General features: G+C 46.1%; 1 protein-coding gene across 1 annotated transcript in view; it reads right to left on the bottom strand.

Annotated features, from left to right (window-relative positions):
• Window positions 1-11,115: 11,115 nt before the first annotated feature.
• Window positions 11,116-15,856, bottom strand: part of LOC108797960 (cadherin EGF LAG seven-pass G-type receptor 3-like) — a 111,430-nt gene continuing 106,689 nt past the window's right edge. The window contains exons 50-53 of the mRNA XM_018569648.1: window positions 14,331-14,522; window positions 12,607-12,661; window positions 11,293-11,405; window positions 11,116-11,226 (exon numbers count right to left, since the gene is read on the bottom strand). Of these exons, the coding sequence (XP_018425150.1) occupies window positions 11,188-11,226; window positions 11,293-11,405; window positions 12,607-12,661; window positions 14,331-14,522 (399 nt within the window). The 3' untranslated portion in view covers window positions 11,116-11,187. The remainder of the gene's footprint in view (window positions 11,227-11,292; window positions 11,406-12,606; window positions 12,662-14,330; window positions 14,523-15,856) is intronic.

Raw genomic sequence — 15,856 nt, 5'->3', positions numbered from 1 at the left:
CTCGATTCTCGTACGAGAATCGAGCAGTGTATGGGCACCTTAAGGCCCCTTTCACACAGGCTGATCAGGAGGGGATCCTCCAGATCAGAGAAGTACAGATCGGATGTCACTTTCACTGCTGTGACATCCATGTCATCCGGTTTTTACCTCCATATTAAGATGGAGGAAAAAACTGTAATGACCGGACCCCATGTATCCATTTACATTGGATTACCCCCGATTTGGCACGATCCGGTCCAATGAAACAGAACAATGTTCCATTTGTTTTTCTAGATCTGGCGGAAAGTCGGGAGTAACCAAGTGTAAATGGACACCCATCTGTTTAGACCTGGCTGCCCATAGACTAGCATTGGGCATCCGATCGGTTCCGCCAGTCAGTTTTTCAGGATCAGATGCCCAGTTCTACGCGAGTGATCAGACCGCCCGTGCGAAAGGGGCCTAAGGCAATGCACATCAGCTGCCGAGCGTTGCGTTCCAAATTACATTGGCAGCCCATTCATTTCAACGCAATGCAAAATTCAAATGGCCCCTACTTTATTCTTGCTGGATGCAACGCTCTTCAGATCTGCATCTACAAGACTGAGACAATGCCGAGTAAGATGTGACAGTCGGCGGAACGTGGCCGGGAACAATCCCTCCTTTTTTGGGATCAGTTACCAAGTAACTTACTGAACGGCTCAGCGATTCTTCAGCGATGTCATCTGCGCCCCGACGTGTAGAATCCCTAGTGACATGGAATATACACTTATCCTAGATTTAACATGCACTCATCAGACTCCTACCTATACAATGATGGCGGTGAGATTTTATCATGTCCTTTCGTTCCTGGTGGTGGCGAGGAGCCCAGCTGGTCACACATACACTTCCTTGCCTGTATTTACCGTGTGCAAGGACTTTGAGCCGCGTTCCTGCTGAGACCTCTACTCTAATGGATCATTTATAAATCAAAACAACCTACACGCTGCATGAACTCTGCGTGCACGCTGCAACCTCTTCAGCTCTGAATGGGGTTCAGCATATGGATTAGCTGCTCAGCTTTAGGCGTAATTATTTGGGTGTGTGAAGTCTTCACCTATCACAGCCGGCTGTATGATTACAACTGGAGCAACACAAGCACAAGCAGTGTCCTCTCACCGCCCTCCAGTCACTACCAGCGAAAGGGAAATCTTGGCTCTGGCTTTCAACACTGATTGCTGGCTGGGCTAAAGGTGACAGCTGCAGCCCCATGTTAGGTCATCCCTTAAAGGGCCAGTGAGACTACAATTTAAAGCCGAACTAAATATTGTGCAGATTCAAGAGCCACGTGTATTCTTACTTGTGAATGGTGATGTCTTTTGTGTATTTCTTCCAGATCTGTGCAGTAAACCAGCTAGGGCTGCAACAACTAATCGACATAATCGATTATAATCGATTATTGAAAAAGTTGTCAACTATTTCAATAATCTATTAATCGGCTTCTGATCAGTTGGCCCTGTTCACGGCTCCACACACGCTGCGCGCCGCACCTCCTCCCCAACTCACGCTCACCGCTGCCAGACCCGCCCGCATCCACGTTCTACACGCCGCACCTCCTTCCCGCCTCACACTCCACGATTCTGATGGTACGTTGTGCTGTATATGTTCCATCAGCTATAGAGTAATACAAATCCCAGCAATACATTATACACTGTATGTATAATGTACTATTGCTGGGATTTGTTGTACTCCTTTATAGTTGGTGATATTCTGCACTGCGCTGTATAGAGGTCTACAAATCCCAGTAATAATACATTATACAGTGGAGCAATGCCGAATACCACTAGCTATAGAGGACTACAAAACCCAGCAACAGTACATTATACAGCGCAATGCAGAATACCACCAGCTATAATGTACTATTGCTGGGATTTATTGTGCTCCTCTATAGCTGGTGATATTCTGCATTGCGCTGTATAATGTACTATTGCTGGGTTTTGTAGTCCTCTATAGCCGTTGCCATTCTGCATGCATTGCTGTATAATTTTACACTTTCCATTTCACTATATTGCACACCACACTTTTTTCTTTTCTTTTTTACTTCCACCGCTCCAAGCTTACTCCTGTGATGGAGTGCAATCTCAATACAAACTAGTAGTCCATCACTGGAGCCATTTTTTAACATTTATTTTATTGTTTATCCGATTAATTAATTAATCGAACTTAATAATCGGCTAACTAATCGATTTTGAAAATAATCGTTAGCTGCAGCTCTAAAACCAGCATGAAACAACTGCTGCACTTTGCCTCTGTGCAGGAACATCCTGTAATAAAGACCGCTCACTGCTGCTCTCTCTCCTTGTGCAAGGGGCCTGGTCTTGCCTCTGCCCCCTCCTGTAGTTATCTGCAGGCAGCCTGTAGAGCAGCAGTATCAAAGAACCGCCCCACGGGCCAATTACGGTACAATGTGGCCCGCAGCAAGCTGACAAGTCAAGTGCGCGGTGACCGCGTACCTGACTTGCGGGAGCAGCTACACGGTCTGCATCTCTGTTGGATGCAGACCGCAGTGTTGCTCCTGTCAGCTCCAGCACCGAGATCCTTCTCCTGCTAACTTTTTTGCAGGGAGGAGGCGAGGAGGCACAATCCCTGGTGAGCTAGTGGTGATTAGTGAGGTCTGGATCACCAGGGATTGTGCCTCCTCCCTGCAAAAAAGTTATCAGGCGATTTTTTTTTTTTGTGTACGGGGGCCAGTGTATTATTTTATATGTGCAGGGGTAGTTTTATTTTTTATGTGTGTGTGTGCGGGGGGGGCAGTGTATTATTTTATATGTGCAGGGGTAGCTGTCACTCATTCAAGTTAAAGGAGAACTATGAGGCGAGTGCTTTCCACTCACCTCATAGTTCGTCTCAGTATACCGCGAGCTTTAGCTCGCGGTATACTGAGCCTAGGGTGACGGGAGGACGCTAGTTTGTGTCCTCCCGTTACCCTAAGGAGAACTATGCCCTAAGCCCTGATAATAATCCGATAACAGCAGCCGCATATAAACACCTACACACTGCATGTAATGATATGATTACATTCGGTTAGGAATCAATCACTCTCCCCTGGACCCATCGATTGTGCATCCAGGGAGTGTTTTCTAACACGTGCCAAGACCAGATGAGAAGAAAGAGAGCCACCAGCACTCCATGTGCCAAGACCAGATGAGAAGAAAGAGAGCCACCAGCACTCCATGTGCCAAAACCAGATGAGAAGATACAAAGTCATCAGAACAGTGCTGGTGATTTTGTACCTTTTCAACTGCTTTTGGTATGGCGCCATCCATAGCAATCACTTCGAGCACCCACCAATTATTTATATTTTAAGTACTGTGAGGAATTCCGCTTCTATTTTGGTTAGTGACACCAATATAATTATATCAGAGGATCAGTATGATAGCCAGTCAACTAGCATTTTCAGAAAGAGAGGTGAGCAATAGCAGCTGCATATTTCTCCCAGCGCTGTGTGTTCCAATGTGTGTTGTATCACAGCCAGAATACACACATTCTCTGCTCAGCCTCTAATTGTCGTACATTCCTACCCAGCATCCCAAGGAGCCGTTCCATCATTGTTCTGCTGTTTTCATTCACATGTTCTCTCTGCTGTTCCGAATTCAGACAAAACCAGATGTCATGGACACAGGGGCGTCCCGAGGCTGGGTGACACCCGGAGCGGTGTCCGAGTGTTACCCCGCCGAGACGTCACCGCGCGTGTGCGCGCGATGACGCCATCGCGCACGCACGGCAGTATTCTGAATTTGATACCTGCCGGCGGCCATCTTGGTGATGGACGCCGGCAGAGACCGAGAGAGGAGGAGACAGCCACCCGGCGGGATAAGGTATGCCGCCGGGTCCCCTCCTCTCTCCTGATACTGTCGGGCGTTCGGTCCATGACCGAGCGCCCGACTTTTCAGACGGGAGTGACACCAAAATGACAAAGTCATTTTGGTGTCACCCCTCCAATGGCGTCACCCGGGTGCGGGCCGCACCCCCCTTGTGACGCCACTGCATGGACACAATGTTCCTTGTATCCGGTATTGTTTATGAGAAGAACTGGAATCGCCAGCACGCGGAGACAGAACGTACAGACAGTGCCCATTCCCCGTGAGAAGAAGATCACAAGATGTCCCCTGTGATTACACTGTCACATTCAGCATCTTCACCTCCCCTCGCTCCACCATGTGGCATCAGCCAGTCCATGCAGATCATCACAAAAGGGACCCCTGTTCTCATGTATGTTGTGCCATCATATTCCATTGTGTTTGCCAGCAGGATGCACAAAAGAGGATGTGATCATATCTTCTCTGCTGGAAGTAATCTGCATCTGGCCCTGTGATCTACTTCCTGGTGTTGGATATTGAAGATGCAGCAGATTTTTGGTTTGATTTCTTTAAGGCAGAACAATTTTAATCCACAAAACCAAACAGATAAAACCGGCGCTGATGTCACCACATTGTTGTATCCTCAGTCCAGATTTCACTTGGGGGCCTCTCAACCTCTACCGGGGGATCTTGAAGCACATATGAAAACAAAACATGATCTAATTGTCATTTAATGTACTGCTACAAGCCACTAGAAATTATAAAGAGTGACGTCTTGTTGGTCTGTCAGCCTATCACATGTCATATATTGTTATTTGTCCCCATTTGTGAGATTTTACTTCAATTCTTGTCCCAGTGACCACACAGGAAGTGAAGGGAACTCCCCCAAGAGAGACACAAATAGCAATAAAAACCTCACAAGGGTTTTAACCAGGGGCGTCCCGAGGCTGGGTGACACCCGGAGCAGAGATCGGGTGACCCCCCCCTGTGACGCATTGCGGTGGCCATCTTAGTGATGGACGCCGGCAGAGAGAGGAGACGTTCACCTGGCGGGATGAGGTATGCCGCCGTGTCCCCTCCTCTCTCCTGGCACTGTCGGGATCTCGGTCCATGACCGAGTGCCCAACTTTTTAGAGGGGGTGACACCAAAATGACTCAGTCATTTTGGTGTCACCCCTCTAATGGTGTCACCGGGTGTGGGCCGCACCCCCCTTGTGACGCCACTGGTTTTAACCCTTTCCCAGCTACTGAAAATTATTTTTTTATTGTTTTGTGTTTATACTTTGGAATTATTTACCCTTGCCTACTGTGTTGGTGACCACACAAGAAGTGAAGGGAAGTCATCATACTGGATACGCAGATATCAATAAATATTTTTCCACAATCTATCCAATGTTTTGGGGGTTTTTTTCCTCATGGTTGAGCATTAAACTAAAACTGGACAAAAAATATTTATTTAAATATATTCCTTAATAGCCACAAATGATTTAAAACACACTTTGCGTGCATCAAATGCCTTTACAAACCCAGATATCCCCTTGGAAAAGTAGCAGTGACATCATCACCGTGCTCCACATTAAACATGTGCTCAACAAAAAAAAAATTGTTTTCAGGTTAAATAAATGAGAAGGAAAAAAAATGTCATTCGTTTCGTCAAAGGAAACACATTTTTATGTTTCCGATTCGGAGGCGACGAGCCTCGGAATCCGAAGCCGCACATTGAAACCGCAGAACAAGCGGCAGCCATATCAGCGGCCGGCACGTTGTGGGCATGTGCGCCGCCATTTTGGAGTATATCTCCATGTATGCCCGGATATAGTTTTCGTATATTCGGGCATATAATACATTCATTATTTCAGATTCGGACGAACCGCCGAATCAACTGATTTTCGTTGATTTGCAGGTTCGTACTGTGGCAGCAGACAAAATGGCTACGCTTGACAGAATGGTTCTCTGTGTTTAAATCCTCTGTACCTGCATATAACTTTGTCCCCGGACCCCCTCCTTTCTGCTCTTTTACCACAGAGCATAACAGCAGCGTCTAGGGCCCCCTCCCTCCCTTCAAAGTGTAACTTTTTACCACAAATGCACAGCAGCAGCTTATGTCTAAGGGTCCCCACACACCTTACGATAATCGTACGATAATCGCGGGAAATCCCGCGATTCTACGATTATCGTAAGGTGTGTGGAAGCCGTGCGACCTCTACTACTGTAAGGTCGCACGACTTACGGACATGTTCGAAAACCCGCCAAGCATCGTACGATGTTCGGCGGGTTTGTGGCATGTCCGTACGATAACAGCCGTACGGGCTAGGCCCGACGACTTACGGACATGTTCGAAAACCCGCCAAGCATCGTACGATGTTCGGCGGGTTTGTGGCATGTCCGTACGATAACAGCCGTACGGGCCGTGTGCGCCCCTCAGGGGGCGTGGCTTGCGATCATCGCAAGTACGATCTGCCTATGCAACATAGGCAGATCGTAAGTTTTTTCAAGTACCTTACAACCATCGCAAGACAAAAGTCTTGCGATGGTTGTAAGGTGTGTGCCCAGCCTAAGACCACCTCCTTTCCTGTCACAGAGTGTAAAGCTGACCATACACCTTACAATTATCTGCAGATTTTCTGTGGTCAGAAGGGGCAACAGATTCCTCCATCTACACTAAACTGTGTGGATGGAGTAATCTCCACCTGTTGCACTTTTTCCATCTGACCACAGAAAATCTGCAGATAATTGTAAGGTGTATGGGCAGCTTAACAGTTTGTGTCAAGATGAGCCAAGATCGATAACAGGTGTAAACAGTATGTAGTAGAATTGCAAATGCTGCTTGCTGATTGGCTTAGAGCTGAATAAGGAAAGAGACGTATTGGAAATGTGTAATATGATGCAATTGTTATTATATATCTGTTGTGACCGCCCTTAGGCTGGGTTCACACCTGGGCATATTTATTGTGCTCGTTTTTTTTGCTCGTTTTTTAGCGCGTTTTTCCGTTCAGTGAAACGCGCGTTTCACTGGCGGTATGCCTTTTTTTTCCATTTTTTTTTCCTTATTTTCTCTATTTTAAAAAAAAAATGTTTCACTTTCAAACTTCATGCAGGCTCCGCCCCCCTGCGACGCAAGGGACGGAAGTCGGCAGCCGCCGGAGGACACAGTGGGCAAGGTAAGACCTGTACACTGTATTCCCGAGTGTGGATTGGGGTTTACCGCTTTGTTAACCCCGATCCACACTCGGGAACACCAATGGAAACGCACGGCAAGGATGCTCCTGTACTTCTTTGGGCGTTTTGCAGCGCGTTCCTACGCGCTGAAATACGCCCAGGTGGGAACCATGCCCATGGCAAAGTATGGGATTTCACTTGCTGGGCGTTTTACAGCGCGTCAATCAGCGTTGTAAAACGCCCAGGTGTGAACCAGGCCTTAAAGGGCCACTCAGGATTTCAGACGATAGTCGGCTGAGTCTTCTGCGCAGAATAAAAAAGATTTGTTTTCCTGAAGTCTGTGTCCGGAGTCCATTGCTCGTTTCCCAAAACTGTTTCCCGCTACAATCCAAATCTGAATGCACATGTCTACTGCACATAGCCCATGCAGACAGAAGAGATATGGGATGGGCCCAGAAAGCCCTGCCCACTACAGGCTACCTGCAGAAAACTACAGGAGGGGGGCGGAGACAAGACTAGTCACCCTGCACAAGGAGAGAGAGCAGCAGTGACCGGTCTTTATTACAGGAGGGGGCGGAGACAAGGCCAGTCACCCTGCACAAGCAGAGAGAGCAGCAGTGGCAGGTGGCCGGCACTGGTATTAGTTTTTACTTTTTTGTCTTATTGCATTTCTTCTTCTTTGGATCTTCTATCGGCCGTGGGTGGAGCAAAGGGAGGCCGAGAGCAGTGAGCAACAACTCCTTCTGCCCCATTACAATGTGAATGAAGACCGTCATGGTGACACCCCCTCAGGGAACAAGGCCATGACACCCAGTAGAGTCCTCAGTATTCAGGGCTGAGTGCTGCTGGGTGTCATTCACCCCAAAAAAACTGAGGACATCTTGTGGCAAAGAAGAGGTACTGCAGGGAACAGATCCAGCTGCAGCCTGTTTTGTTTCTTTTTACACCTAAGGAACCTTTTAGAATTATATCCCATTGTTGCTCTTTAGAATCATGATGGTGTTAATAATAAGCATAAATTCCCTTTTTTGCAGAATCTGCTGCTGTAGGATACGGTAAAGAGCCCAAGCCTCGGTCACATGATCTATTCTGAAAACAGCAGCATGCTAATTGGGTGCTTTTGCCTGAACTACCATCCCCCTGCCTGACATTCTATGTAATTAATGTCATCCGAGAAGATTATGCCAGAATGGATCACCCGATACTATGTATAAAGGAATGGAGATTTTTCTTTTTTACTTTCCTATTTGTCTTTATTTGAGAAGTGTTTGAAGAGCCATTTCTTTCCATTGTGGATGGAAGTCCTCTGGCTGCCTGCACCATAGAGCTCCATTATCAGGTCATTGAACTCTGCTGCTGTTATTTAACATTACATAGCTCTGGTTATTATATTATTAGAATAAACACGAAGGTGAGACGGATACGGCCACAAAATGCGGTTTTGTTTATAAAATAGACATTGTGCACCGGTCTCGGGACAGAGGGGGCTGTTTGGGTTGGTTTTGTGTCGCTCGTTTTGCTTTTGCCAAAATATGAGGCCGAAAACACAATCACACTTTGATTTCCAATGCTGCATATTGAGTCAACAGGGAAACGTTTATATAACTATCGGGCGGGAGCAAAGTAAGCCCGGAATAGCTGAAAATACACATTACTTCGAGGAAAAGGGACGATCGTCCGATGTTTATGTTTATGGTAGCGGCAAGTCTAAGGGTTAGTTCACACCAGAAACTGCATCGCAACTGCGTGCGCTACGCCGTTGCACTGCCATGCGTTTGCAATGCGCTTGATGCGTTTTGTTAACTGCACTAAAAAATGCTAATTAGGCATGTAGGCCGCTTCCTTTTCCTGTCAGAGCATTTCCTATGTTTGTTTGGTAGCTCAGTCATGCCTTCTTTGTTGGCCGGCATGGTGCTAGTTTTGACTTTAGCCATTCTTTTTTTTTTATGTGTTACGTTTGCACCGCGTTTGATGCATTTTTGATGCAGTTAAAGTAGGACAAGCAGTACTTTTTCTAAATGCAGTTGAATCGACTGCAATGGTGTGAATTAAGCACAAGAAAGCCCATAGGAAAGCATTGGGATGTATTTTAACTGCACAGTGGAAATAAACGGACTGCATCACTACTGCATATGGTGTGAACTGGCCCTAAAAGAAGTTCTAATTATGTTGGGGTGCAAGCCTATTATTGGGCACGGTGGATAATGCCAGTTCCATGCTATCGGTTTATCTTATCTTGTCTAATGTTCCTTTTTATTTTGTAGCACCCTATAGCCAGGAGTGCTATTAAATGTACTATTTGCAGATTGTATGCAGTCTGATGCTGATTTGTAGTCTGCGCTCATTTGGTTTCCCCTAATCAATCTGTCATCTTTTGCATCTGTCTGCTGCTGAGTGTACCCTGGTCACAGAGCAAAGCAACCAATGAGAGATTGCTATAAGTAGATATAACTCTCCAGCCAATCGCTATGGGGCTTATGGCCAGTGGTGCATGCTGGGGGAGGAGATAAATACTCAGGGTGGACCATGTGAGCTCCCTCTTCCTCCCCCTGGACCATGCCAGTGGGGGGGGGGCTGCTTTGGATTGTCTGAGATGGCTAGGCCGGAAGCCTGGGGACCAGCCGTGTGCTTACACTGGAACCTGAGTCTGTAGGCCCAGTGCTTACTACTGATGACAAGGATGAACATGACTGGTGATTTCTACCTCAAGTACGGCTATGCCAGGTGTTCGTCCTGCTGTGAATGGAGACAGCGATCACACTCTGCCATTTAAAGGAGTCTACATCTATCTGCATGATCCTAGCCCTCAACCTCTCTCTCCCTAAAGTTCTACAATAAAGTTCTCAGCATTATATATACAGTCTGGACATCGCTTTCATCGATCCCCATAGAGGGCGGTGAGTGCTGATGGGCAAAGTGAGTGAAATTATGCCCAGACAACAAGAAGATTACTGATTTGTGGTAACCCATAGCAACCGACCCTAGATTTAAGGTGTGTTGGTGTGCTGTGGATCCATCATAGAAGTTTCCTACAGGGGGAGGCCTGTTAGTTCTATTACTGTAGACCACATTTTGGAGCCAACGGTAGTGTTATCCCGCATTGGGTATCACTGACCAAGAAAAGGCTGTCACATGTTGGCTCTATAGATGGAGAGCCGGGCAGGAAAGATCGAGAGCCGGGGCAGAAAGAGTCGTTGCTCACTGCTCTCTGCATCCGTTTGTACCACCCACGGCCGAAGAACCGCTTATCTCTATTCCTTCAATGTTCATTGGAGGGGGGCAGGCACAGCTGCCCCTGGCTCTAGAGAGGCAGAGCCAGCTGTCAATCAGACAGCAGGGTGGATTTTATCGGGATCTGACGATATTATCGAGATCCTTCCTGGCTGCAGCACGGCTCTGCGCTGTAGCCAGCGGTAGCCCTCTAGATGCTGACTTTGGGTCACAGGAGGACGTTAGTAAATATGCTCCTTTGACCCGAAATAGGACAAAAAATATTTGGCTTTAGTTCTCTTTTTAATTTTTAAAAATCAATGCACTTCCCAATTGATCGATCTCATGTCTACAGGAGCCAGCAGACAATCCCGGTGGACTGGTCTCCGCAGAAGTATGTTCAAGGCTCAAAGAAGGATATAGTAAGTATTGACAATATAAAAATAGATGACTGAGTGATAATTAGTCCCGTGTACCATATAACATTGCAATTTTATTACAACATTGAAAATAAAAAGCTTATTTGCGACTTTGTTTATCCTTGTTGCATCTCAGTGCTGACAATCTCCAGCAGCCTTTTTCCAGCTACTTCCTGTCTTCATGCACTCCAGCGATGGCTTCATGGCATTTCTCAGGGCTGGTTTGCTGATGGTGACAACAGTAGGTCATGCCAGTGTAAAATGGCCACTTGTAGTCCCCATTGCCTGTGTGGCAGGCTGACAATACAGGATAAACAACTGGGGGACACTGACAGCCCGTTGTCACCCTACTACAGGAAGTACCTGCACAAGGACCTTCATGGCAGGATCACCAGGGTTTAATTTGAATAAAATCTGATTTGAACATATTGGAAATTACTTTTAACATGTCAAATATTAATGAGATGTTAGCGATTGGGTTTATGTGTATATGAGAATTAGAGATGAAATGGGCTCTTTATTGTGTCCATAGTCTCTATGGTAGAATTGTGCCTTCTGATGTCTTCTTCAAAGGATGGTTTTAGTTAAATTGCTGTTATTTCCTGGACGGAACTGGACTCGCTGTTCTGTCTACTTGAGAGTGAAATGGACTCGATGTTCTGTCTACTTGAGAGTGAAATGGACTCGATGTTCTGTCTACTTGAGATATAGGAAACGGCATCATGGATTGAGGCAAAGATGGAAGACTGGGTGATGTTTTCATTAAAGAAATTGCTGTTTTCCAGTTGTTGTAACACAGCCGCTGCAAATGGAAGAATATGATGATTAGCCATCACATACATACACCAACCCAATTGGCCTGTCCCCTATGGAACGCTGAGATGATCACTCCAGAAGGGTTCAGTATACTAGAGTACTAATGGAATCAATACCAAAAGAGGAGAGGGGACAGGATGAGAAGATACATTACAAACTCCCAGCCAGGGCTGTCCCTATAATGAGGCGGCATCGTGGGGGAAAGGCAGGCGGAGTGGCATACCACCCCATTTCCAGCCAGAGCATCCCAGGTTGCTAAGAGCTGGATGGGGAGATGCACATCTCTCTGACCAGCTCCTAGCAACCTGGGATGCTCTGCTGGCATCCCACCAAGCTCCTGGCAACCAGTGACATTACCATACCTACCATAGCTACCAATGGCCATTCAGGTAAGTGTCCCTGCAATGTATAAGTAAATTCATGTTCTTTCCTTGATACAAAGCATGGCCGTGATATACAAGAGGCTATTTCCCGACCCCTGCCCTTGCCACCACGGGTGACAAATAAGCTAGGGATGCCCTTACTCCTAGCAATAAACATTAGTTTTAAGTCTGGAAGGGTTTTAGTCTTTTATGTCCATTTTTGTGGACAATTCCTTTAAAAACAGATCAAGGTGGATCATTCATTCTTCATCCATCTATTATTATAAAACCAGGCTTAATCCAGCCCATTGACATTGCCTAGGCTGACATGGTGTCATCAGTCGGCTGCAAGCCTCTTCTTCCCCAGTGATCCTTTTTTGAAGTGTAATTGGAAGTGCTCTGTTCTGAGCTTTTCCGGGTCCAGGGCGGGCACAATTTGGCCACCAGTGGCCAGGAATGTAAACAAATCAAGTACTATTAGTACTTGATTTGTTTGGAAGCAGTGAAGGGGAGACATCAGGGTATTTTAAATTCTTTTTTTTTTTTTAAAGTGTAAATAACATTAAGCTAGTAATTGGTTTTAGTGTATTTTTTTTTTTAGGTTTGAAAAACAATTGCACCTACCCTAATTATATTTTACACATTTTCTGCTTTCAGAAAATAACTAAATGTTTTGGGGTTTTCAGTCATTTCCAGACCTATAATGCACATTTTAACATGTTAGAAAAAAATCCAATGTTTTCTGAATGTTTTTTCTGATGGGAAATGTAACCCTAAGAAGGTTTAATAATACACCGTAAAACTAAAGAAATGTAAACCACTTACCCGGACAGTTTACAATATACACATCAATTTCAATCTCCCGAAATTCTTCAAAGACCTAAAATAATAATAATAAAATAAAGGCGAATGAAAAATGTAATTGGAGCATTGTTTCTGGAATTTATACAGAGACAACAAATCGCATTCAAATTCATATCAGTCCATGCCCTGGAGTGGTTTACAATCTAATATCTCTAGAGCAGCCTTTTCAACCAGGGTGCCTTTATGTTTTTTTTCATGCATGAAGATTTTGCATACTTTTAAAAAGGTGCCATGACTAAAAAAAAAAAAAGGTTGAGAAATGCTGCTCTAGAGTACTACAGAACTTACACTACAGTATTACCAACACTACTGCCAGGGGAGATGGTAACTAGGGACCGTGCAGGATGGTCCTCTTAGGCGGACCCACCTTTTCCTCCCTCCCACGGGGCACTGGTCCTTTACAGGAAGATGTTAATAGTGAATTAATCCCTCTGATTTGCTTAGTAATTTACATTGATTCTCCCTGCCAAGATTTTTCTACATGTTCTAGATTTTCAGAGGCCCAACTCCAACCAAAACCCTTTTTCTTAGATTTGGATAGACTTGGAAAAAGTCAATTCGTCCAATTAAAAAGAAAGATGAATGGACCCCCCAGGCAGGGTAAAAAACATAGAAGAAGCAGCTCCAGCTGCAATACTAACCTTCAATCTGAAAAATTTCCTTCTACTACTTTGTTTTTCCAGTCACAAGATGTCTTCAGTCTTCCAGGTTGAATGACGGTCAGTGTCATTCAACCTGGAAGACTGAGGACATGCAATGACGGAATAGGAGTCATGACCCCACTAAAGGATGTCACCATGGTGCTATTCATTCATATTGTTTTCCATAATCTTGGGAAAAGTTAAAGGAGAACTATGGGGTTGAGGCTTTTCCCCATAGTTCTCCTTAGGGTAACGGGAGGACACAAACTAGCGTCCTCCCGTCACCCTAAGCTCAGTATACCACGAGCTACTGCTCGCGGTATACTGAGATGCAGCAGCTGAAGCGGATCCCGACAATTATGTCTGGATCCGCCCAGCTGTGTGAGTGACACCTGGCTCTGCCTATCTAGAGGCAGAGCCAGCTGTACCCGCCAGCGCTGGCGGAGCGGGGAGGGGGGAGAGCTGTTACAGGATCGAGAGGTGAGCGAACGCCGGTATGTGTTCGCTCAATTCCCGATCTACTGAGCCGACCTGTGACAGTCTCATTGTCACAGGTCGGCTAGAACTATGAGGCTGAGTGCAAAGCACTCACCTCATACTTCTCCTTTTAAAGCCAAATTTGGCCAAGTACTTCTTTCTTTGCCACAAGATGTCCTCAGTCTTCCGGGTTGAATAATGACCAGTGTCCCTCAACCCAGAAGACTGATGGCCCACCATGGCACCATTAAATCATATTATATTAAAACAGAAAGTGGATCTGACATAATCACACCGGTGCAGCTCTCTGCATTAGTAGAGGACTGTCCTGGGCAGGAGACAGGAGGGGAGAGGAAGAATTCCCAGCGTGTAACATGACCAGCCTCAAGACATCTAAAAAAAAGTAAGTAAAGTAAGACCCCACTGGCAAAATGTCACCTTGTCTCCTGTAGTCACTAGGGAAAGGGGGCACAGGCAGTAATAGGCTGACTTACTCTTCCCCATTTTACAAGAAGAAGGTGTTTCATTTCAGTTTCCTCCCCCACTGGAGTGATTATAGATACTCACAATTTTTAACATTTTCATCCCAACCGTGTCTGTGAAGCAGACGGCTGAGAAGTCCAGGATTAAGGAGCTGAAGTCGAGTCTCTCCAGGCCAAGAGAGCGGAGGGTGGGCGTAGTTTGTAGGACGGACTCGCTAATGGATTTCAGGTTTCCTATCACTCCTTCGCTGTTGGTCAGAAATTCCAAACCGCTTCCCTGCATAGGAAAAAATGACAAGAAGCAATTACACGTCTGGTAGTTTTATATTGTTTAATAAAATAATAAAAGAATCTCTTGAAACATCCAAATGTAGATAATTAAGTCTTTTGCCAAATAAAAATCCAGGAGATGACACCTGCAAATCCCATCTTGTGACTTGCTGCAAAGTTACAATGTTGCAGTCTGATCACTGGGGGAGGGGAGACTGAGGAAATCCTTCTCCTCCTGCCTGCAGCAGACTGATCACTGGGGTAGAGGAGACTGAGGAAATCCTGCTCCTCCTGCCTGCAGCAGACTGATCACTGGGGGAGGGGAGACTGAGGAAATCCTGCTCCTCCTGCCTGACGCAGACCGATCACTGGGGTAGAGGAGGCAATGCTTCTCCTGGCCTGCCGCACTGCAGCAGACTGATCACTGGGGGAGAGGAGACTGAGGAAATCCTGGTCCTCCTGCCTGCAGCAGACTGATCACTGGGGTAGAGGAGACTGAGGAAATCCTGCTCCTCCTGCCTGCAGCAGACTGATCACTGGGGTAGAGGAGACTGAGGAAATCCTGCTCCTCCTGCCTGCAGCAGACTGATCACTGGGGGAGGGGAGACTGAGGAAATCCTGCTCCTCCTGCCTGCAGCAGACTGATCACTGGGGTAGAGGAGACTGAGGAAATCCTGCTCCTCCTGCCTGCAGCAGACTGATCACTGGGGTAGAGGAGACTGAGGAAATCCTGCTCCTCCTGCCTGCAGCAGACTGATCACTGGGGGAGGGGAGACTGAGGAAATCCTTCTGCCTGCAGCAGACTGATCACTGGATGAGGGGAGACTGAGGAAATGCTTCTACCTGCCTGCAGCAGACTGATGACATCCTCTCAGCCTAGGCAGAGTCACTCGACTGGAGCGCAAAGACTACTTTTGAGTTTTTCTGAAAGATTTTACTGTCCCTGTATATTTTCAGGTAATTATTAATGCAGACCTAAAAAGTAACTGACAGGTCCACTTTAACATAGTCATTTTGTAGATGAGATTAGCATGTTGACGAGGAGGGGAAATGAGGAACGAAGGAAGGCGAAATATGAGAGGATCAAACTTCTCCTCTAAACCTTTTCCAGCAGAAACATCTCCAGTGGTTCTGCTACACTCTGGAGTACCCTTCATCTATCCATGTAGGATATTTTTATACTGTTAGACATCTTTGGCTGTGATTTATATATTATATATACTGTGAAATAAGAAAAGGGGAAATCATAGGGGGGTGATATATTTCCCCTCGATTTCTCTGTGCTTGAATCCAGACCTGGTTTTCTGGTACACTTTGGGTCTGTGTAATCCAGTTCGGGTT

The sequence above is a fragment of the Nanorana parkeri genome, unplaced genomic scaffold (genome assembly GCF_000935625.1).
Source record: "Nanorana parkeri isolate BGI_ZX_2015 unplaced genomic scaffold, ASM93562v1 scaffold1372, whole genome shotgun sequence".
NCBI lineage: Eukaryota > Metazoa > Chordata > Amphibia > Anura > Dicroglossidae > Nanorana > Nanorana parkeri.
Note: the sequence above shows the minus strand (reverse complement) of the source record. Positions and strands in the feature narration are given on the sequence as shown.